General features: G+C 38.4%; 1 protein-coding gene across 1 annotated transcript in view; it reads left to right on the top strand.

The window, feature by feature from the left end:
- The first annotated feature begins 383 nt into the window (after nt 1-383).
- Nucleotides 384-25,717, top strand: part of LOC111576983 (protein APCDD1-like) — a 34,720-nt gene continuing 9,386 nt past the window's right edge. The window contains exons 1-3 of the mRNA XM_023283008.3: nt 384-738; nt 9,571-9,754; nt 11,349-11,874. Coding sequence (XP_023138776.2) covers nt 702-738; nt 9,571-9,754; nt 11,349-11,874 — 747 coding nt within the window. The 5' untranslated portion in view covers nt 384-701. The remainder of the gene's footprint in view (nt 739-9,570; nt 9,755-11,348; nt 11,875-25,717) is intronic.

The following is a 25,717-nucleotide window of genomic DNA, read 5'->3' as shown; positions in this document are numbered from 1 at the left end:
GCCCTTTGTGTTATTGGTCATATTGTCTAATTATTAGTGGTTGTTTTTATTATGATATCATTGTTTTGGGGGATCCCAGGGCTTAAAAATGTAGTCTAATATTGATGTTCTATTCGTTCTTGTAAATATTTGTCTCTATGTAAATGTTTATTGGAAAAAAAAGAATAAAGATTGTGTCGAAAAAGCTCAGCTGAAAACGTGACATACTGCGCGCTATCTTTCAGCTTCAAAACCAGTTTGGAGTGTTATTTTTATTTTTTCATTTAGTTGTGCACACATGGGAGATTTTTTCCCCAGTATGCATATTCAGGGAGAAAAACTTGAACGCACTCTCCACGCCCATTAAATATGTACATGGGCGGAAGGGGTGAGTCCAATCCCTGGACACACGGTGAAACGCTCCTCCGCGGCGCAGCACGCAGGACGCACGGAGGACGCGCGTAAAAACAATCGAGCTCCCTCAGTTTAACACTTTCAGGCTGCCCCCTCAGGAAAGTTTGGGTTTTTACTCTGCCCCTCTCTCTCTGGCGAACCGCAGGCGTGTTTCTTATGATGCCCGGATTTCGTGGGAGTATTTGCTCCACGTTTTGGACCCATAATGTGAGGATTTGTATCGGGATGACTAAGGACGCTGCATAAAGGAGAACTTGAACCACCAAGTGTGACCAGTTAGGCTCGTTGCAGACCCCTCGGAGTGCGGAATGGGGCCGTCATCTACGCTGCTTCTCCTTTTTCTGAGTAAGAAACTTTCTTATGTTTAATGGGTTTTATTTGTTCTAAAACTGAACTCCCATGTGGTGCAACAAATGTGAAGGTTTGAAGAGTGTCCAAAATTAGGAAGAAAACAAACACATTGGTTCCTTGCAAAAACAATGATTTTACATCCTACAACACCTTTGCTGCGCAAAAAAATGAATACAAGAATAAAAAAATAAATAAAATGCTGAGATAATTAAAATTACGTTAATACTTTTAGAAGTTCCTGCGGATTGTTAAATGTTTCTGCTCAGTCTTTGTGTTGTCAGACATGGACCTGACACACCTCCGTTCACCTCAGCACACCTGTTTGCCATCATGGCTGCGTGCTTGAGTCCAGCAGGACTGAACAGCATAATACTGTGATGCCTCATGTCACAGTGATGTACATGTCTGAGGGTTAGACGGCAATGAAAAGCTGACCTGGACCTGCTGGGCAGATGAAAATACTGGGACAGTTAAGAATCACTGTAAAGCATCTATTCCTGATGAATACTCTGACGGAGCAGCGGAGGATTATGGGACTGCAGTTCACCCCATCTGCGTCAGTGGAAGGCAACATTTGGCACAACTTTGAATGACTGGGTTGGGATTAAGAAAAAAAAGAACATGTTTTTGAGTTCACTTATCCTTAAGTGTGTTTAAGTGAATCTATCATCCAATTAAGTGGTGTGTTATTGCAGCCTTTCATAGTGGCAATGAAAATGCACTGTCAGACTAGATTAGTGTGTACTGTAAATTTACTGGACAAGAAAACCTCAGCAAGACTTCACTGAGCAAAGCAGCAACGTTTAGGAAACATTTACAGGAGGAAAAGGACTCGTGGAGTAGCAGCTGCTTGTTTGTCACCTTTAAAAAAAAAAAAAAACTTTAGTAAGTCTTCAGCTCAGCTTCAGTGGATTCTTAAACTGTTCATTTATCTTTAGATAGAAATGTTAAAATGTAGAAAATCTATTTGCCAAAACAACACTTGTGATGTACATCTAGAGCTTGATTTTTTTCTTTTGGTGGCTAAGTTGGCTTGTGAAGACTTGTGTTCCTATCAAGTTTCAGCCTTTGCCAGTACAGAAATTTAAAAAAGGGCAATAGCCTTATATAAAAACCGTCCATTTTAGTCACATTTGCACGTTTACCTCAGTCAATATTGCATTTATGTGACCAATATTGAGATGTAAAATGTTTAAAAAGCAAACCAAAAAAACATGAAAATTGTACTTTTTAAAAAATGCTTCCAAAGGTAAAATATAAAACCATAGTAATGTTCAATGGAAACGTAATCAATCAATCATTGGAAATAAATGGCAGTAACACGAATACACAAAAATACATCCAAGGAAACTTTTGTGCATGCATACATGCAGTTTTACGGCACAAATATAACTAGAAAAACATATAATATGTGTCGGGTTTTTTTTGTTTTAAAGGGAGGTTGTATTAATGAGATTTTTTTTTCAATGGCATATAATTATATCTGAGCAAAATAAACAAAATATAAAACCACATTGACCAGTAATATCAGCATGCTAATGTACCACTAAGAAAGGACTGCTGTCATTTCTGCTTATATTGGGTTAAATGTCAGTCACCAGCTTTTGGAACATTTAAAGATGTGACTTGTCAAAGCAGCCTGAGATGACATAAGGTAAGACCAGATAATCCTTTATTGCTCCCACGCTGGGAAAATGTACAGCAACAACATGACGGACTAACGGAAGTTCAGCAGAACACCAAATAATCAGTAAGATTGAGGAAAATGTGCACAACTTCATAATGAGAGGAACAGTCCTGAAGTCATGTTTACAAAAGTTGGACAAAGTGCAATCACTTTCAGTGATAGACAGAATCAGTAGTCAAACAAACCGGCAGGGAAAGACAGAGGACAGACACATGTAAGAGACACATTATATCCCATCTCTGTATCGGCATCAGGGATTCATTCTTAATGTAGCTGAAAGTAGCAACACCTCAGGGGAGGAGTGTAGTATATGGGGCCCTGACACAATCGTTCATGTACATCGTAGTGATATACTTTACTCTTTTTGAAAATAAAGCAATGCATTTTTAATAATAGTGTGTATATATATATATATATATATACACACACACACACACACACACACACACACACACACACACACACACACACACCCACACACTCTTTGACTGCAGTTGCATCAAAACAGAATAAAACAACAACAAATGATGTTAGTGGTGGCAGCGTTGGATGTTGGACTGAAATTTCCCAGCAGCTATCAGTTGCACTGCCATAAAATGTTGTGCAAATATTCATTATCCCCACATACTGAATGCTGCTGCTGTTTTAAATAACCTTTCTCCTTTGCTGATGGTTGTGGCTGACAGTTGTGGTTTTAAGAGAAATGTCTTGGGGATTACTAGAAGAATTGAAATTAAATTTGGTCTTTAATATTCATCTCCACTTGAGGATGAATTTAATAATAACTTTGGTCCTCAGGTTTTTCCACTAACGTCCCATTTTCAACCTAATACTGGAACTAAACACTTTCCAGCTGGACTCAGATTTTTTATATTTAGTGCTCATTAGCAAATGTTAACATGCTAACACATGAACTACAATGCTGAACATGATAAACTTACCTGCTAAAATTTGACACATATCATTGTGAACTATCTAGTAGCACCACTGTTTATAAAATTAGACTCAAAAAGCCGTTAGCACTGTAGCCTATTAGTCTCATTAATGTCTGAAGTTTTTATTGTCATTGTTTTGGTCATCTTTCTCTCAGCTAAAAAACCTAATATGTCTAAAATGTGAATACTGGTACTTAAGTTTAGCTGATAGTTGCTCTTTTAACTGAAAGAACATCTTTGCCTACTAATGAGTTCATCTCATAATATATCAAAATACTATGAGTGGATATATACTGTTATATGAGACCTGGCGCTAAGCATAAGCGTTGACAAAAGAAAGCAAAGTTGGATGTCTTATGTTAGCCAAAGTCTGTTGTTAAAGGTAACACTGATATTAAATATAGTGCTAGAGACGGATGACAAATTAAGAAGAAAAAAACAACAAAAAGTGTCTCTTTCTTTTCCAGTTTTAGTATTTATTGACTGAGTGAGAAGCAGTAGACCGTTAGCAACTGTCTTGAGTCGTCCGATGACACGAATGCTTGCAAGTTGTAATCACTGGAATCATCCCCATTATTACCATCCCTCTGTCATATAAATGTAGCCTGACAGCTGGTGTGCTCTTTTACTCAACGAAAACATTGCTTTATGACATTACTGCATGCTGAATGCAAAATCCGAATCGGTGCAAACTAAATCATTGCTACAGCTGTCTGATAAATGTGGACTAGAGTGCAAAAAGTGCAGTATTTCCCTCTGAAGTTAAGCACAGTTGAATTAGACGGTCTTCTGAAATAGAAGTACTTGAGCACCAGCACCGTCTTTGAAAATGTACTTCCCACCTCTGGCTGTAGTTCCTCCAAAGTGTTATTTTCTGTACCCCCGTCAAGTTTGGCACGGTCCCTGCCAAACTCTGAGATAACACAAAGAACAGGCCTTTGTCTGGTCTCTGCTCTGGCACTTCTGGATTTTTCTCTTCCCATAAACGATGTGGAGTCTCTCGTCTTGTCAGGGGTCCCAGTGCTCTTACCTCACCAGTGGGATCAGGCCAACTGGAAATGTTCGCCGTGGTTTGGGGCTCCGGGAGTTTTGTGGGCGCTTTGATTTTAGATAGAGAGCAGCAGTTTAGACAAGCAGCAACAGCGAGGGACCTGAGAGGGTTAGGGTCTCGCAGTTGAGGGAAAAGTGCTATTTTCTTTTATTTGATTTTTTTTAACGAAAGTTATTTGAAGAAACTCCCCCCACTCTCACATTGAACACTATCAATTGGGAGACAGATGAGAAACTTCCTCTTAAAACGTAGTTTTGAGTTTGTTCATGTTGGACTTTGCTGGTATCGAAGAAGATTTGTAACAGAGATTATAATTGCTCTAAATAAAGCTCACATTTCTTTATATTTTTAATATTTTCTCAGGCTTTCTGTTGCTGCTGAGCCCTCATCAAGCCTGCCTAAAACATACCGTGGAACGGCTGATTGTCAGACACCATGACACTTCATTTATCTGCCTCCCAGAGCAACAAAAATTGGATTTAATAAAAAGATATTAAAAATACTTTTGTTTTGGCCCGTTTTTCAACTCCTGTCATGCTTGTTTTATTATGTACATTTAAAAAAAAAAAAAAATCAAAAATCCAACATACAGTTAACCGTAGCGTTTGTGGGAAGAAACGCTTCAGTATCATCAAGAAATTGTTTTCTTTTGCTGGGAATCAGAAACATTCAGCATGTCAAAAATCATTAACAACATAAAAAAAATAGTTACCACCTAAAACTTTATCACCTAAGTCAAGACTATAAATATCAGATTTACCTCAATAATGAACAACTACCTTCGTGACTGAGCTTCATGTCTACCTCATGAAGTTCATCCAGAGAAAGCCAAGAGTATGCAAAGCAGTAATCAAAGCAAAAGGTGGCTATTTTAAAGAATCTAAAATATAAAACATGTTTTGACTTATTTCACAGTTTTTGTTTACTACATAATTCCATATGTGTTCATTCATAGTTTTGATGCCTTCAGTGAAAATCTACAATGTAAATAGTCATGAAAATAAAGAAAAACCATTAAATGTGAAGGTATGTCAAAATTTTTGACTGGTAGTGTATCCATCCATCCATCCATCCATGCAAGCATACATACATACATACATACATACATACATACATACATACATACATACATACATACATACATACATACATACATACAGTCATGGAAAAAATTATTAGACCACCCTGTTTTCTTCAATTTCTTGTTCATTTTAATGTCTGGTACAACTGAAGGCACATTTGTTTGGACAAATATAATGATAACAAAAATAGCTCGTTTAATTTAAGAGCTGATATCTAGCCATTTTCCATGATTTTCTTGATAATAACCAAAATCACTTAAGTTCTTACAACAATAGCTATGGCATTGTACTGCCAATAACAGCTTTTAGGTATACCATGTTTTTTTCTGTCTGTTTTAGTCACATGATACACAGAGGAGATAGTACTTGATTGCATAACCATTGTTTCTGATGACTGCAGCCATGCATGCATCTTGGCATGCTGTCCACCAGCTTCTGACATTGTTCTGCTGTCACAGCAGCCCATTCCTGTTGCACAAATTCGACAAATTTGCTTTGTTTTCGTGCTTGTGGTTCTCCATTTTGTGTTTGATGATTTTCCACAGGTTTTCAATTGGATTTAGATCTGGTGATTGAGTAGATCAAGGCATGGTTCCAATGTTCTGGTTCTCCATCCAGGCTTTAACTGACCTTGCTGTGTGGCAAGAGGCATTGTCTTGTTGGAAAATCCAGTCATTGGAGGCAGGAAAGAGTTTTCCAGCTGATGGCAGAAGACTGTTTTCAAGAGTAGTCCTGTACATGACCTGGTTCATTGGCCCTTCATACAATTGCATTTGCCCTGTTCCACTCATACAGAAACAACCCCAGATGGTCACTGATTGGCCCCCATGTTTTACTGTAGAGGCAAGACAGTCTGGTTTGTAGGCTTCTCCAGGCTTCCTCCTCACCAGTACGTTGGCTGGAGTGGGCATCAACTGAAAATTGGGTTCATCACTGAAGAGAGCTTTAGCTCAATCATCATCAGTCCAATCCTTGTGATCCACAGCAAAGAGTAACAGGGCTTTCCTCTGCCTTTCGTTGATGAAGGGCTTTTACCGTGCTCTGTGTGACTTCAGACCAGCTTCAAGAAGTTGGTTTCGAACTGTTCGTGCCGAACAAGTCACATTTCTCGACAGTGCCCATTGATTTTTAAGGTCCCTGGAGGTCTGACAACGATTCCTGACACAGGATGAGCGCATGGTCATCTCGTGGGGTAGAAAGATGTTTCCTGCCGCGACCAGCTAGCAATTTGGTAGAACCATGTTTGGCTTGTTTTTTAGCCAGCCATAGGGAGATATTCAATGAAAAAGTGTGTTGGATTAGAATCGCCGTCATATAATTTTTGATGAACGAAATCTTTAAAAAATTTGTGGTCCACAGCAGTCGATTTGTAGTAGAACCACAATCATGTGATCGTCAGCACGCAGCTGATGTAGTGTTCCCTTGTTATCATAGTTACAGTGATGCTGTGCTGCTGTCTTGCAATAATACAGAAATCTGTAACAAATTTGTGGATCCAGACTGTAAGTCGCATCACTGCCAAAATCTAATCACTTGGTCCGTGTGCCATTTCTGACCTTCCCTGAAAATTTCATTGAAATCCGTTAGTCCATTTTTGAGCAATGTTGCTGACAGACAGACAGACAAACCAACGATCGTCACATAAAAATGACCTAAATCACACCATTTATCAGAGCCAAAAACTGAAATAACAGAAATAACCACCAGATTTCAGATTTTCTGAAATAACCATCAGATTTCTGACGGCTATTGAGCTTCTTAACTGTAACATGACATTTTGTCGGGAAAATTCAAGTGGACCATTCACAGTAACAAGATTTTGTAAAATTAAAAAAAAATAATAAAAAAAAATCTGTTCTCTTCATCGCAACTATGACGTCTTTAGCGTGTCTGTTTCTTAAGAAAGTAAAGATGGTGCATTTTTGTGTGATTATGTGTGCTATGTTATAATGCACCTGCCATTTAACCTAAGGAGATATACGATCCTGGACAGAGTAAAAGGTGTTTGCATTAAACAACTCAACAGGTTTCTTTTAAAATTCACACGCACATGCACACAGACACACACGCACACACACGCACACACACACACACACACACACACACACACACACACACACACAAGAAGTTTGCAGCATGCAGTTGGCAGCCACTCATGGCTCTTTTCCCAGATCTTAGTGGACTGCAGGTGCAAAAAAATAATGTGACACACAGAACATGCAGCAAACTGTGAAGCCTCTTCTTTGATTTTTAACAGAGCTTCAGTCAGCAGAGCAGCGTTACTAATGCAACCAGCTGAGTCGAGGGATCAAGTCACCATACTATCCACTGTTTCCACTAAGCAGCGCTGTGATCTGGTGATTTACACACAAGACTAGACTAGCACACATAGGAGCTGCCACTCTGGGTGTGAAACAGCTGGATGGAGCTTTGTTCTTCATGGAGCTTTTGACTTCTTTTAATCAGATGTTTTTGTCCCTCCCTCAGTGTTATTAGTCTCAAATTAAAAGCCAAGAGGCAACCATAGTGGCATTCCTAGGCGTTAAATGATATTCCCAGGCAAGTTGGGTCCAAGAGAAGGAATTTGAGGCAAAGTCTTCATATTTCAAGGTAGATTTTGATGATATTAAAGTATTACATGGAATAAATCCCCACTGGAATGTGAGCTTTAGGGCTTTTTTTGGCTGCGGGCTTTGAAAAATGCTTTCATTTCCGATATTTTATCCTTTTAAGCTCAGTCCTTCACTTAAAGTATTGTTATTTCATGTGGTGCATCAAGGGCACGTGGACAGGGTGGGAACGGAGAATTGTCAGTGTGGCTCTCAGTTTGTTTTGGTTTGTTCTTAGCATTTGTTCAAGTGTTTTGTGGGTGCGGAAATGCACTTATCAGGTCTTCAACTTTCACATGATCAGATAATGTTAAACCATAAAATGCTAATTTGTACCAGGTATTGTAGGTTGCTGATAAAGCCCTGTAATCCCTGGTGTGATGATATGAGTTGAATGAATTAAATAAAGACTTCAAAGAGGCCTGGCGGATTGAAAGCATGAGAGGTGAACTTCAGACTAACAAGGCAAAGGATTTCTCTGGTCTCTGTAATTAGTTTCTTAGTTGACTCAAGGGCAGCTGTACTTAACTCAGTAGAATGTGAAGATCAAAAATAAAAAGCACTGCCAAATTAAACAGATTCTTTAGTGGTTTATTTGTAATTTTATTGAATATTAAACCCCCCCTCCCCTTTTCCAAATTTTACATACATTTTTCAACAGGATTCAGTTATCTTGTTAATCTCTCATGACCAGTGTTGGAGTCATTACCTAAATGCAAGTAAGGTGATGCATTTGTTATCTTTTAAGAAAGTAGTGTATGATTTTTCTCATTTACCTCTTGTAGGAAGTAATTTATTACACCACTCATTACTTTGCTTTTGTGTTTCTCAGGATCATCCCCGAAATGCATTGACAAGTAACTGCCAGTTAACAATATAAAGTTAAACCTTACATACACTTCAAAAGTTGGGCGTCACCAAGAAATGTCCTAGTTTTTGAACGAAAAGCAGTTTTTTCAATGAAGATAACATTAAATAAATCAAAATACAGTCCAGACATTGTTAATGTGGTAAATGACTATTCTAGCTGGAAACAGCTGATTTTTGATGGAATATCTACATAGAGATACAGAGGAACATTTCCAGCAACCATCACTCCTGTGTTCTAATGGTACACTGTGTTAGCTAATGGTGTTGAAAGGCAAAGTGATGATTAGAAAACCCTTGTGCAGTTATGTTAGCACATGAATGAAAGTGTGAGTTTTCATGGAAAACATAAAAGTTTTTATATATATATATATATATATATATATATATATATATATATATATATATATATATATATATATATATATATATATATATATATATATATATATACACACAAATAAATAATTCTCATCTTTAGTTTTTTTTTAATCATGAGTGTTGCTCACTGCTTCCATGAAACACAAAATCCTTTTTTTATGTTTTCATATTTCCTGAAGTTAAACCTTGTTCGGTGATGTCATTGTTCCCACAGTTGGGGCTGAAGGCTCCTCTCTTCACTACTCAGATGGCCATTCCAGCCGTCTGTCCCTGGAGAAGACTTTTGGCCTCTCTGTTAAAGACTCCCAGTGCCAACGCATGCTGAAGCACCTTCATAATGGAGCCCGAATCACTGTGCAGATGCCTCCCAGCATGGAGGGTCACTGGGTGTCCACCAGGTTTGTTTGTTTGCCTCCCTGTAATATTTCTGATTTTGTTATATTTTCTTACTTTCTGCCCAGCCTTTACTTTCAGTACATTCTAGTATAGCAAGAAACTCTTGTGAGAATAAAATGATTTTTAAAGTTCTTCCTTATTGCTGCATTTGTGGCTTTTCAGCTACTGAAAATAACTTCTTGTAGTAGGTTTAGGAAATTAAAACAAACAAAATGATTAATCAACATTATGACTTTCTGACTCAATTTGACTCATGTTGATATGTTCAAGCCTTTCTGTTCTGGAGGTGCATTAATTTGCTTATAACAACAATGACAACTAATTGCCGTCAGTTTATGTTAATGTTAGGTGAAATTCTGCTGAATTTGTAGAGCGCCCACTGCATTTACAGTCTTCCAGCCATGGAGCTATTTTATTATAATTTATTGCCTTCTTTTTCAGAGGGGCAACAGTGTCAATTGATTTACGCAGTAAAGCTGCAGTCCTATCAACAAGATTATCCACCTGCGGGATTAAAGTTAGAAGAATTGCTCTCTATTGTGTTGGCATACAGCACTGAAGTAAATAGTAATGGAATCATTTCATTTAGTTATTGCATTATCACATAAACATCTGCTGTAATGGAACTTCTTAGCAGATGCTCCGTAGTCCATTATTGTAAATTCAAATGTTATTAAAAATCATCAGAAAAAACAGATTTTTTTTCTGATCATTTCTGACCAGCACCAATCCAGTTCTGAAACCTGGTACCAGTATATGATTTTTTTGTATGTTTAATGCTGAGTAATAATTCTTCATGATCATTCTTCATGTTAGAAAGTGCTAGGCCACCCTGGTTCTTTGATCTTTCCAAAAGTTCACTGGAAGACATTGAAAGAGGTACAGAAATTTAGGTAAAACAGTCTAAACTATCGTTATACAATGAACCCTGCCTGTGAGAGGTAAATAAAGTGCAGACCATTTCTTTAGATCTGACTCCAGTTTTATCATGAAGGGTTTAAAATTATTTTCATGAAGATCCGAAAAGACACGGGTAATGTGTATACCTAAATACTTAAAGCCGGACCTTGACATACAGAACGGAAGTGCGCTATCTGGTATCTGAAGGGCTAGATTGTTGATTGGAAAGCATTCACTCTAAGACAGGTTTAGTTTATAGCCTGAGAAGGTTCCAAACTCTTTCAGGATATTCACAATGTTAGGGACACATAATATTGGACCTGAGATATACAGTAGTGGGTTGTCTGCATAGAGAGAAATTTTGTGTATAGTTACCATTTTGTGAATTCCATATATATTGGGTGTTCCAAATTTAATTGACACAGGCTCTATAGTTAATGTAAATAGAAGTGGGCTGAGAGAACACTCCTGTCGCATGTCTCAACCCACAGTTTCATGCCATAACAGCATTTATCAAAGGCCATGCTCTGCACACAAATAATAAGAATTCAGTCAAATTGCCATTAAAAGTCGGTCAGTGTGCTGCACAAGAAAATCACTCCCCTCCAGATCGGAATCATTTGTATTTATTAAAACACTTACTGCATGTGAACTTGCACAGCATTTTCCTGAATGGCCATCTGTCCTCTGTTGCAGCTGTGAGGTAAGACCAGGCCCAGAGTTTCTGACGCGGTCCTACAGATTTTACCCCAACAACACCTTCCAGGCTAACCAGTTCTACTATGAGGACAACCACTGCACCAAACCCACCTACACGCTTGTGATCCGAGGCCGACTGCGCTTACGCCAGGCCTCCTGGATCATCCGTGGTGGTACAGAGGCAGAGTACCACCTCCACCGTGTCCAGATGGTGTGTCACACAGCCACCGTAGCTAAAGAGCTCAGCCAGAGGCTCAAACACAGCTGCCGAGGGGCTGTAAAGGGTCTCTGGGAGTCCAGTGTGATCTACGAGCTGTGGAGCGAGGAAGGTGGCTACGACTGCTCCAGAGAGCTTAACTTTGCCATGCACGAGCTGCAGCTGCTGAGAGTAGAGAAACAGTACCTGCATCACAACCTGGATCACCTGGTGGAGGAGCTGTTCCTAGGAGACATCCACACTGAGCCATCACAGAGGTTGTACTACAAACCATCCAGCTACCAGACTGCACTGCAAAACGCTAAGGTCAGTTCTTAGTGATTATTGGCTTAGACGGAAGGAAGGTGATACGTGGTTGTGGACACTAGATGAAGTTGAGGGGTCATGTGTTGATTTACTTGAATAGGAGAGATGGAAAAAAGAATTCTGCAAGAGAAGAAATTTTGCATTTTTTTTAGACTGTCCATACATTTAACCCAAATATTGATTTGAGAAAGAGCTATCAATCTGTCAACCGTTTCCGTGTCTGGGCTGAGTGAGATTTCCTGTGTTGAGTCAAATTAAGCCGCAGGCTCCACTCCTGGTGGTGCCCTTCTGTCAGTTCCTTCAAGTTTCAGCTTTGCAACCATACTCCCCCGGAACCCAAAGACTTTGGTTTCCCGGACACTGCCCGGCGGGTCATGGGACTAATGCCATCGGATTGCTAGTTGGTGCCGTTTATGGTGGGAACTACGACGGCATCTGATTGTCTTCAAACCTCCGACTTTCATTCTTGATTGATGAAAACATTCTCGGCAAATGCTTTCGCTTGGATGGAAAGCTAATGCATTTTGTAAAAATATACACAGTACCACACATTAGCATACTGACATCAGACTTTAGCACAAATCAGCCTCACAATGATGCTAAGAATGACTGTTGATTCTCAAGTCCTATTCACATGGGACTAGTACTATCTAGGGACCTCATGGGATTTATAAATTACCCCCCACATTTGGGTTTTGTGCAGTGCATTCAGATGGGATAAACAAAGTGTCTCTTACCCAAATTTTACTGACATTATCCCCACATAGTAGTAGATTGTCCAATTGTTGGGCGTGTTGAAAGGCCGTAAAATGTTTCTTACTACATGCTGTCATATGCATATCATCTATTGAATCATTCTTCAAGATGTTGCTCCTTGTGCCCTAAATACAGTTTTTTAATGCTGGTGTTCACAAGTCTATTATTTGAACTGGACCTCTGCATTTGGGGAAATATGATGGGTTATTTGCAGTGGGATTTTCAATTTTAAGTTATGAATAGTGGAGATTTGTGCGAGATTGAGATCACGGCAACTTCCACAGTTGTTACAAATTACGTTTCCAGCTAATACTAGTCCTGTGCATTAAGGACTTAAGTTGAGATAACACTCTGTTACTTAGTTGTGGACATGATGGACATGTGTTTAGCAATGTACTGCTTTCTCGTCTGCTTGGAGGACTCCATCAAGGCTTAGTGGATCAGCACATGGTCTGCACAGTCGTATTACTGCTGACATGCACACTGCTGCTCTTGTTCTCACAGTCTTGGCTGATGGATGATGCAATTTACATTACTGTTGGGTGTGGCTGCAATTGCAACAGAGCATATATTTGTAATGCAAAACATTTGAAATCAGGCCTAGTGTATGGACACTCCATGTTTCTGTGTCTGCAGCATTAAGAACCAAAATTATGGTTGAAACATAACTGCAAACCCAACAGATCTCGGTCGATCATAGTTTCTGCAATGGGTTCCACCAAATTGCTTTTATATTTTATTTATTCATTAAGTGGAAGTTGAGCTGGAGTTGCTGTCAGTGGTAACCCTACTGTGGGTGACGGTTGCAGACAGGCATCTCCCACTGTGCAGGAGGCCTGACTTACCAGCAGGAGTCTCTAGTTCAGCAACGTGGATGAAGACTCTCCTCACCATCGGACTCAACTTGTGTGTTCACTGGAGCATACAAGGCAGGTTTTGTTTTCTGTCCCTAGCATACAGCTCAGTGTGCAACCTCAGCTGAACTTCACTCCTACTGTGTCGACCCTCCACACTGCAAAGACCACACACACCAGAAAGACCTTAAAAATACTTTGTAGTATTAGAAGGTGGACTGAAACACACACACACACAGTGGATGTTTAACAAGTGTAGATTTCTCATTTGTCAAGTTTCCTTTGACTGACGCTTGAGGTCCACATGTCTGGTTCAACATCTACGACTTATTTAAATACTGTCTCTGTTAGGATTGGTGTGCATGTCAATATTCTTGGCCTTATACCCTTACATGCTAAATATTTGCACTGATGGAAACCAGAAACTAAGCACACTCTGATTTGATCTCCCAAATTCAGCACCAAGACAGAGCTCTTTCTTTCCTCCACTGTGCTTGCGGGATGAAATGTATCTATTTACACTGCTGAACAACAGCTTTCCCACTGGTTGAAACCCTAGAGTGATGTTTTCACTGTCACCCTCTTACAAAGATTACAATGAAATCCTGTTCAGGTCCGCTGTCTAAATAAACATCCATTTGTACAGGGATAATGGGCCTTGGTGTTGCTGATCAGAATGTACACAGAGTGAGGAGTGACTAGCTGTGATCAAACAAAGCTTCCCTGTGGCGCTGTAATGGCCAGAGTCGCTCTCCTTATGTCCTTCCAGCCTGCAGAGGCGCAATGTGAAACCAAGGCCATCTCTGGGAGCAATCAACATGTGGTATTCGTAAAATCTGAAATCGTGCAGCCCTATGAATTATTCCAGCCATCACATACCAGGTTTGATTTCATGCATGCCTGAGGCTCAAATCAAAGACTTGCATGTGCTCCATTCCTCCGTAATCTTCTCTGAATTAGAAGAAAATTTGGTTGTTGGTGGCACACTGATCCACTTTCAAAGCTGGAGTTACTGTAACACATTAACAGCATAGTCTTAAACGCCAAAAATTACGGTTTTATATATGCTATAACTATAACTGCACTTTGATTTTGCAGTAATCTGTGAATGTAGTAGACACAGATAATATAAATTAAAGAAACATTTTTGTTGTTTATGTTCACTTATATATCTATTCATCGATTCAGTCGTCAACCAACATTTATTTGAACTGAAAATCTTTGCTGCTTATATCAAATATTGCTATTTGCCAAAAATGCAATTAATCATGAATGATTAATTACAAAGCCTCTAATTAATTAGATTCATTTTTTAATAACGTCCCATCGATTAAAAAATTAAGTACAGTGCGGAACAAATTTATTAGACCACCTGTCATAAAAACGAGAAAACACAAATATTTTAGAAATCTGTCAAGAACTTGTTTCAAACTAAAAATTGGATTGTTATTTATTAGGCAAATAACACACTGGAACAACTAAATAGTCCTTATTCACATGTATTAACCAAAAATCTTAATATTTTGTATGACCTCCTTTGGCCCTGATAAGAGCTTGCATTCTTGCTGCCATCCTTTTTATAGACTTTTAGACAGCCTGTTCTGTTATTGAGTTTCTAGCTGTTCCTAGAGACTTGCTTTGCATGAAACTTTCATGCAATCTACTTTTTAATTCAATAAATACCAGATCAGTTCAATGGGATTCAAGTCAGGAATTTGACTTGGCCAGTCGATCAGTTCCAGTACTCCAGATTCCTTTTTCTTGGTCCAGTAGTCTCTGCACAGCTTTGAAGTAAGCTTGGGCTCATTGTCTTCTTGTATATGAACCCACGACCAATCAGGTTCAGTCTTTTAGGCTTTAATCTTTCTTCTAGGGCTACTAAGTCTGGCAGGTGGTTTTAGGTTTTTTCCTTCAGTGTTTGCAGCCGCTCCAGTTCAGTGCAGCATGAAATTCCACTAGTTGTGCTCAACTCACTGAAAAATGACTTTCAAAAAAAATGTCTCCAGACAGACACTGGAATCCTGAATTGTGTCTGAGACTGTCATCACTAAACTGCAGTGTCAAACTGGAAATGCTCAGCCATGTGTTGACTCCTTATTTCACCCATGATGTGTCTTCCATGTCAACAAGGTAAAAAAAAAACTTGATAATCACCAGAAGGGATCTTTAAATATTAGGATAACCGACATTTTCAGTCTCTCTCTCTTCTGGAAGGCATTCATAGTGTTGCACTCAATGCTCTGTCATCAAAACTGACAGTAATATAATGGTGTAACAAATGGAAAAAGAATGTGAGCGAGAAGTTTCAGCTTTCAGCTTAGTGTTTTGGTTTTTCAGTCACACTTGCTTTGTACTCACCTATGCCCACAAAATTAGCAACTACCTGGTGAAAATAGTAGAATGTTTGGCTACTATTTTTTTTTGTACACGTTTTCCAAAATACCTGTTATGTTCACAGCTTCTTGTGCTGCCCCCATGTGACCAAAACTGTAAAAGTATTTTTGATGCTGTGAGTTTTTCAAGTTAAATCTCATTCAACTCCATCGTGTTTGGAGGAAATCTCAGATGTGAATATTGTTAAATATGCTTGCATACACCTACAATTATCTGGCTTGGCCCCAGCAGAGAGAAGTAGGGATATGTGTTATTTTGCAATTTGAGTCAAGCATGGCAGTTTACCTCTATATTAATACAAGCTGGCATTATAGAAAATTGTGGACATCCTGATTTTATTTAATTTTTATAGTGCAGATAATTTTTTGCCCATCAGCTGAGCACATGCAGCAAATTACTGAATTCTACATTTCCGTGGAGCAGTGCAGAATACCACAATCATCCCTGTACAAAAAGATCTGAACTCAATTTCTGTTGAGGTCGTAATGGTTTCTTTTAAGGGGGGTTTATTGCCACGGTGACTATCCAATCCATTAATCTTAAGCAGTGTACCCAGAGCTGGTCCCAGTCCAGAACACTTGCTGGTGCCAGCATGTTCATTTGTGGTTGTTGGGTGGGACTCAGCAGTGATGGAAGACTCAAAGCAACGCTGCAGACTTTGTTTTTGAGCTTGTTTCCTCCATTTTGTGTCGCCGCGGTTCACTGCTGCATCATTGAGGCGGAGTAGTGACCACTTGATAATGAGCCTTGTTTGGAAGGGATCTGTTTTGAAGTGTTTTGTTGGCTATTGTGTGTGTTTTCACATGTAATTCATACAGGACCTAATTTTGGATGATGTGCTGTGTTTTCCTCACTTTGGTTTGAGTAATATTGCCGTTCGTTATTTCTTTGTGAGCCTATAATCCCAGAAAGTACACTCAAAACTTGAGCCATGAAGCCAGTCAGTCTAAGATAAGGCTTTTATTATGAATTTCTGAGAAGTCATCTTACAGGAGAGAAGCTGGTCTAACTAGAAGGATACCAACATTAGGAAAAATATGAGTTTAGTGTCTGTATTACCAGCAGAAGAGTATGAAAGCTTGACGTATTTTCAATTTCTCATGAAATATTTGCTTCTGGAAATCATCTTCCCTTGAACTATGGCGGTATCCCCAAAATGGCGAAATAAAATAGTTGCCAAACAAAGTGTAATTCAGTTCTAATTCTCTTGGCGTGGCTTTGATTGCACCTTATTTGTACATAACAAGCATTCTGCCCAGTGTGGTAAAAAAACAAAAAAGAAAGAAATTTATATGAAGCAAAGGCAATAATATCATCTCTCATGTCCTCCTTTTTCTCCAATACTGCTTAAGTTGTAAAATTCTTTGCTTTTACAATTCTTAGCAACTCGAACATTGCAGGTGCTCTCTGCAAGCTATTGATTTTTTGTTAAAGATCAATTTTGTGTGCGCCCTTGTTTAAATTTCTGTGCAATCAATATACTCCTGCGCCATCACTGTGAACTAAATGTTCCCATTAAATCTGCTCAAACTGATGTAAAGTTTGCAGCATTTTTGCATATTACTCATGAAGGCATTTGTCCCTTGTTAGGCTTAAACAATAAATCAGTAAATGGAAAATGGTCTGCACTTATATAATGCTTTTTCTACCTTAGTGGTACTCAGAGTGCTTTACAATGTTTCTCATTCACCCACTCACACACCAATGGCGACAGAGCTGTGTGAAGGTACTTGCCTGCCATTGGGAGCAACGTCGGGTTCAGTGTAGAAACTTGCGCTCTGTACCCCTATGTAGATATTCCATTAAAAATCAGCCATTTCCAGCTACAGTAGTCATTTGTCACATTAGCAATGTCTAGACTGTATTTGTGATTAATTTAATGTCATCTTCATTGAAAAAAAAATGCTTTTCTTTCAAAAATAAGGACATTTCTAAGTGACCCCAAACTTTTGAACGGTAGTGTGAATCTCATGAAGACATAATATTGTCTGGGAAAGCAATGATTGTGTTGACAATTTGAGACTTAAGTTCTGACCACCCTCAAATAAAAAAGAACTCCAGTCACCTCCCAGGAGTTTAGTCTTTGGAAAGGATTTTCAATAGTACTGCCTGGAATCTTCCAGCTCTGACTCCATCAGGGTCCCCAGTCTTTTCTTCAAACAGCCACAGCTGTCCAGTCTGTGGACGCTATGACTACATGCTACTCCATTAATCCAGACATTACATGAATATCTTTAATAATGGTGATTTATGGATTTACAAAGCATTTTTTTTGTCAATATGAGGATTAAAAATGAGAATCTTGGAAGTGTTTCTGAGAAGCATTGAAACACAGCTTGCTGTTCATGGCTTTAGTTTGTCCACACATCTGTCCTTTACTGTAAAATGATGAATTCACTGGGAACTGTGCGCTGGCACCTTATCTGGTTTCCAGAAAGTGAAGGAAATAGTTTTTCTCCTTCATCACTGAATAAATGTCAGCCTTCCCCTATGTCTGTTATGGATTAAAGAGTTCTCAGCACTGACAGATAACACCAACCCTAACCCAGAGTGTCATTGATATACGCTACCATTCAAAGGTTTGGGGTCACCCAGACAATTTCATGTGTTCCATGAAACTCACACTTTATTCATGTACTAACATAACTGCACAAGGGTTTTCTAATCATCAATTAACCTTTCAACACCATTAGGTAACACAATGTAGCATTAGAACAGAGGAGTGATGGTTGCTGGAAATGGGCCTCTGTACCCCTATGTAGATATTTGAATATAATAGAATAGAATAGTTTCATTGTCACCATACATGGGAACCCAGGTATATTACCCAATCTGTGTACTCTACACTGCCTCTTTTCAGCAGCAGACAAGCACTGACTCAAAACTACCTCTTTTCAGCAGCGGACAAGCGCCGACTCAAAACTACCTCTTTTCAGCAGCGGACAAGCGCCGACTCAAAACTACCTCTTTTCAGCAGCGGACAAGCGCCGACTCAAAACTACCTCTTTTCAGCAGCGGACAAGCACCGACTCAAAACTACCTCTTTTCAGCAGCGGACAAGCGCCGACTCTACACTGCCTCTTTCAGCAGTGGACAAGCGCCAACTCTTTACTGAAACCCACATGCGTAGTGCGCCGTACTTGCCTCTTGAGGCAGCCGACTGGCATTTAATGTCCAAATTCAATATCAGACAATCGCAGATTCAGTATCATAGAACTTATTTTTCAAAGTTTAGGTTTTTTAACAAAGTTTTAACAGGTACATAATCTCGCCAAACTCAGACATGGCAGTTTGCAAAATTTGTTAAAATTTGCACTTACCAGTCTTTGTTGTGTGGAGATCCTGTTCTCGTGACGCCAATTTGTTAGGGAATTCTGCGATGTCGAAAGAGGAATCAGGAGGCAAACTCAGGGACACTCAGATGGCTTATGTTGAGAATAAGGTTGACTGAATTCAGGAGAAATGATACAGCGAGTAACACAGTGACGTGAGCACTGGCAGCATCAGCTCTGAGGAGTCTCTCTGGTCTTGGGCATATATACCGTTTGGAAGGCGTGCCATGTTTATGTTATACTCTAAATGTTGAGGCAGGACTGTTAGTTCAGGATCCATCTGAACAGGAACACAGCAATATAATCTTGTTGTACTGACGTCGTCAGCCAGATAGTTGTCTTTTATCCCTATGTTATGTTTACCAAGCGTCTGTCTGTCTCAGGGTCATATTAGGGGACAGAGAGAGCATACCCAAGTTTGCATCCTCTATCTAGGAGAACCATGAGTCAAGGGTGACCATTTGGGATGACTCAGCATTTAGGCTGTCATAAACTAGAACCACCTCAGTCGTGAGAAAGTGAGTAATTTTTCCTTCACAACACTGACCACACCTCACAGAGGTTATAAGCTGAGGCAACATCAATCACCACCAGAACTGAAGAAGCCTCTTGGATGAGAGGTGAAACGTCTTCATGGAACCTTCTTAAAGTCCAGCTGGATTGATTTAAACAACTTTGGATGACTGATTTACTGATTATCATTATTTTATTTTTTACTGATTTACGGTAATAAATAAATTTAAAAATGGCGCTACTTTGGCTCTGAACCTTAATCTACCTGTGGTCACTCTGTCTTCTGGAGTGATTTGATTGGTTATACGTCACAAATAAAACTCCTTTAACTTAACATCTGTAAACAAAACAAAAACGTATCAACAAAGTTTCCTGTTAGAGTTTGTGTTCTTGTAAGTTTAACGCCAAGATTTTAAATACGTTCATTTACTGCAAATGAATATCTACTCCAAATGTCTCACTAATAATCATTATCAGCCTTAAAAACCCACAAAACATCCCTCTATACTGGACCCCACTTAGTACAGGCCAGTTCCCCCTTCTATAAATCTGCTTGGAATCTTCCACTTCCTGTTTGTCAAAGTGGCCTTCTACCTGGACAGGTTTTGTTGGAGCTCATGCAACAAACATTTTGGGTAACTGCACTTTAATATGGATGGATGACACTGAATTAGAGTTTGTTTTTATGAGACTGAGTTAAGATGTGTAGCTCTGTCATTAAATAGGAAATTATTTCTCAGAATTCACAGAGAAAAGTCTGAAATGCTTGCTAGGTTAGCGTCCCACATGTTCTTTGGCTCAGCTAAAGCTAACTCTCTCCAACTTCTGGATCTCTTGAGTTGCTTGTTGTTAAAATATCTTGTTAGAGGTGCTGAAGCTCAGAAAGTCTGAGATGTTTGTTCAAAATAAGCTCATTCTCAAGTCTTCTCTGAATTGTCCTCTTTTGTTTGAACTTTCCCTAAACTTAGGAGTTAATGACAGAGCAGCACATCCAGACTCAGTCTCATTTATGTAGAGATTAAACTTCAGTGTCATTCATTGATGTTAAAGTGCAGTTTTTCAAATGTTGGTTGCACATGCTCCCGACCAAAGCAGTTCAGGTGGAAGACGATGTGAAGAGAAAGTGCCAGAGGATGAATATCACACATTTACGTTGGAAATAAATGTCCTTTAATTAGACATTGTCATGCAAAAGTTGGATTTCCCTTTAATGATGTTCAAATCTTTGTTGAGTGTTTTGTTGATGTTGGTTTCTAAATGTTTTTTGACACTCGGCCTCAAAGATTAAAACCTTCTACGGCTCACAAGCTGCAACAATTTACACATTATCAACTATCTGTCTGACTAAGATAAAAAGTGAAAAACTGCCTGATTCCTGCATCATGAATGTAAATCTTTTTGGTTTTTATGACAGTAAACTGAATATATTTGGGTTTGACATTTTATAAACCAAAACAAGAAATGAATTACTGGAGAAAACAACAGATTAATGGACAAAGAAAATGCGTTTTCCAACATATATGGCTGAATTACTCCAACATTACAAGATACGTACAATTTGAATTCAATTTTATTTATATAACGCCAAATACAGGTCAAATTGTCTCAAGACACTTCATTTTTATATTTTTTGTCATATTTAAAATATGACAAAGTAAGAAATTTAAACCTCTTGACTAATCCAATTTATTATTTGGTTTTTAAGAGACTAATCAACAACTAAAATAACTTTCTCCACTAAAACTAATAAACATGAGGTCAAATAGAAGGAACAGTTTTCAATACTGCAGTCCCACAATGACAAGAATAAAGTTTGTCAACAAAAACTAAATCTGCTGGTGGATTCCATTAAAGTCCTAATAAATGATAATAAAGTGTGATACTAAAGGTTTGTGGTGCTAAAAATGTCCAAGTAAAGATATCAAGTTGAACATCTGGATGGAGGTTGATAAAAGTTGACCTTCTTTCATTTCTCTGGAGCCGACTCCATGGATTTTATGGATGGTGGTTAAAGATCTGCTCTTCTAGTGGTCTTCCTTCTAGTCGCTGTAAAAAGTCAGTCCATCCTGGCTGACTTCAACACCTCTTCATGACAACTTGTTCTGCCTCTGACCTGGTGGAAACTCCAGAAACTTGGGAAAACCCTTGGAGACTCGAAGAACTCGTGGAGACTCGAAGAACTCGTCGGGCGGGGGAAAGTGTGGTGGGCGGTGGGGGGAGGTGGGGGAGTACAGGGGGGAGGCCGCCACCCACCTCCCCGCCTACTCTCCGCCCTGACTCCACCCAGACTCCGCCTTGGCTCTGCCCATGTGGTCACTTCAGGAACTACGATGCCAAAGGGACGACGAATTTATTTCTTTTCATCTGATCTGTAGCTCAGTGAGTTAAGGATTTGCCTATGGAGCTGCAGGTCGCTGGTTCAAGACCAGACCCTTCTTAAATTTTTCTCAAAATCCTGACAAAGACAAAGAAAGAAAATTGCCAGTGGTGGGTCTTGAACCTGCGACCTTCCACTTGGTAGTCTGTCTTCTTACCTCCTGAGCTATTCGCTCAGATACTAATTCTTCTTTTTTTTGCGCATTTATCATCTTTTTTTTGCCATTTTCGAGTTTTTTTTTTCACTTGGGTCTCGACTCGACCGTTTTTTTCAGGAGGTTGGACTTCAGCCTTTGTGCTGGAGGGTTGAACCCTCAATTCCAAGACTTTCCAAGCCTCCACACCTCCCGAGTCCTCAGGACCTGAGCTTTCACACAGTCTGAGGGCTGAAATTTTCTAAGTCCCACAGTAGTTCTCTGTTAGATTTAACTTTCAGACAGTCCAAGGACTGATATCTTCTAAGTTCCTGAGTAGTTCTCTGTTAGTTTGAACCTTCAGACAGTCTGAGGACTGAAATTTTAAAAGTTCTTGAGTAGTTCTCTGTTAGTTTGAACCTTCAGACAGTCTGAGGACTGAAATCTTAAAAGTTTCTCACTACTTCTCTGTTCGTTTGAACTTTCTGGTTAACAGAAGCCTTAAAACTTGTGACCATGAGTCTTGATTTCACATTTAGACCATCCATCTGAGTTCTTCTCAGACCTTCACCTGTGGGTTTTTTAGAAATCCTCAACAAACTTTGATTCTCTTCACTGAACAGTAAAGTTTGTGGAGATCAGAAGGTAACATTAGTTTGATAAATGCCTTCAACTACTAGTAGACTTTATCTGGAAAGCAGTTTTCTGAAATGAGTTCTTAGTAAATCTGTCCACAATAAAACCAAGAACATAGAAAGAGGAAATGTTTGAAGAAACAACTTGATATTTTCATTTCAGACTAGAAAACGCTTCAAGACCTTTATCTGTTTTTGCTCTTTTTCATCGTTTTATTGTCTCTTCTGTTTAATTTGATCTTCTAAAGTCTAACTGGTGTCTTTTCAAATGTTTTGTCTTTAGTTTGATTCTTCTTAAACATTTAGTTTTGCTCTTTTCTCACCTTTTATTCATTTCTAATGTCTGATTTGATTTCCAAATGTTTTGTCTTTTTAATGTTTAATTGTTTTTTCAAATGTTTTATCGGCTTGTTTGAGTTTTTTTTCCTTTCCCAATATTTAATGTTTCGATTAAATCTTTAAGGTTTTTCTTTTTAAATGTTTTACCACCTTTTAATGTTTAATTTTCTTTTTAAATGCTTCATTGTATTTTCTGTTGAATTCCTATTTGAAGTTTTATTGTCTTTAAGACGTAATTTTCTAATTAAACATTTAATTTTTTAATTAAATGTTTTGTCTTTTTAAAGGTTTAATAATCTAATTAAATGTTTTGCATTTTTTAAAATGTTTAATATTCCTCTTGTTTAATTGTATTTTTTAAATGTTTAATTATGGAAAATGTTTTATCTGTAATTTTTGTATTTTAAAAATTTTGTTTAATTTCATAATGACATGTATTGTATCTTGTTGAATTATCTAATTCAATATTTTGTCTGTTTAATAGAATTTAATTGTATTTAATGTTTAACTCTATTAAACAAAATATTGAATTAGATAATTCAACAAGATACAATACATGTCATTATGAAATTAAACAAAATTTTTAAAATACAAACATTAAAAATTACAGATAAAACATTTTCCATAATTAAAGATTTAAAAAATATAATTAAACAAGAGGAATATTAAACATTAAAAAAAATGCAAAACATTTAATTAGATTATTAAACCTTTAAAAAGACAAAACATTTAATTAAAAAATTAAATGTTTAATTAGAAAATTACATCTTAAATTTCTCAAATCTTTTTAATAAAACTTTTTAGAAGTTTTTATTGTATTAATTTTTTTCCCCTTTGATTTAATTGCTTTTTGTTATGTAGATTATTTCTTTAATCTTCTTTTTCTGTCAAGATTTTAACCCCAACCTTAAAAATGAAATAAACCCTTAAATCACAATGAAAATACTTCTGTTGTCACAATCATGAGTTAGTCAATTATTCAGTTTATCAATTCAACTTTATTTGTTTAGCACCTTTTACACAGATAACAAAACTAAAAAAAGCAAAGAGAAAAAAAACTATGCTAAAACTATGATTAAAACTCAAAAACATAAAAAAAAAAAAAAGATTTAACATGGTAATAAAATATGTTGTGTCCAGGGGATGGAGGGAGTTTATTGAAGTCTTCTTGGGCTCACATGGTAAATCATTTAAAATATAAACTTGATATTCAGTCTAAGGAAACTGCAGAGCGACAAAAGAACCAACAATATCTCCTGTTTTCTCCTTTAATGAGTCGACTCTTCTTGTGCTTTCAGACCAAAGAACTACAGACTCTTCACAACCTGCTCAAACTCTTTGTACAAGACCTCACCACACGGGGTCAAGAAGGTTTCCATCTCATTTCTACTCTGAAGCTCACCTTCTCCTGCTCAAACTGCTGACAAATGTTTCTGCTGCTCTAAAGTCTGGTCTCCAGAACTTCCTAAAAACTCTCAAAGTCTCTTCTGCTGCAGGTTGCTTTGTAGAACTGTTGCAGAAAACCTCACTAAACCACATGGAGGGGCCTCAAGATAGTCGTCCAAATGAAACCATACAAAAAACCAAACTAGCACAACCCAAACGCTAAAGTCTCCTGCAGCCTACCAGAGAACCTCTGAGAACAGAGAATCAGGACAGGAACTCTTACCTTCTGGACAACCAACGTGGTTCTCAAACAAGAATACAGAATGTGTCTGACCAAAAACCTCTGAAGACTCACTACAGCCAAGATAAAGACACAAATCAGCTGTACCAAATCCCACTAATCACTGCACACATTAGCACCATGTGCTAGCTGTGGCTAAAGAACCTCATTTACCAAGACAACTATCCAGTACAAAGCCCTAAAACACACCAAGAAACACATTAAAGACGATTTTACTGCTGGAAGCTGCAAGCCAACGCCTAAAAAAACTAAAGCAATGGAGCCAAACCCAGTTCAGTGGTGAAGAGAAGCAGAGGAAATGTTTGTCTGCAGCTAAATAAAGCAGGAAGACACTGAGCTGCTCAGGTGTTCCTGATAACACCAAGCTCAGGTGTTCCTGATAACACCAAGCAGCCACCTGGACAGCCAATAGGAACACAGCTTACTGGAAGTCCAGAGGGCTGGTTAGTGAAGGAAATTTAATTTAAAGTTGAAGCAGAAAGTTAACAAAGAAAGTTGAAAACCACCTTCTGATACCTGAAATCTCTGAGTTTTCACACAAAGAACACCTGAACATGTCAAACTGGTTCATAGTAGAACCATCATTGTAAAAACGTCATAGTATGGTGTGTTGCTCAAAAACATTAGGACCCGGCTGTCAGGGGACAAACATGTAAGAAACATGAGAACAGAGAGAACCCAACCAGTAGGTCACAGTTTATCATCCCCAGTCATCTCCTGAAGTCCATATGGTGAGAGACATCAGTATCTGGTTGTTAATTTACCAGAGGATGCTTATAATCATGCTGATGTGGTCTGTACTCTACAGTATTTTAGTGACTCA

The sequence above is a fragment of the Amphiprion ocellaris genome, chromosome 10, assembly GCF_022539595.1.
Source record: "Amphiprion ocellaris isolate individual 3 ecotype Okinawa chromosome 10, ASM2253959v1, whole genome shotgun sequence".
NCBI classification, from domain to species: Eukaryota; Metazoa; Chordata; class Actinopteri; family Pomacentridae; genus Amphiprion; species Amphiprion ocellaris.
The sequence above is the reverse complement of the archived record's forward strand: the minus strand, read 5'-3'. Positions and strand labels throughout refer to the sequence as shown.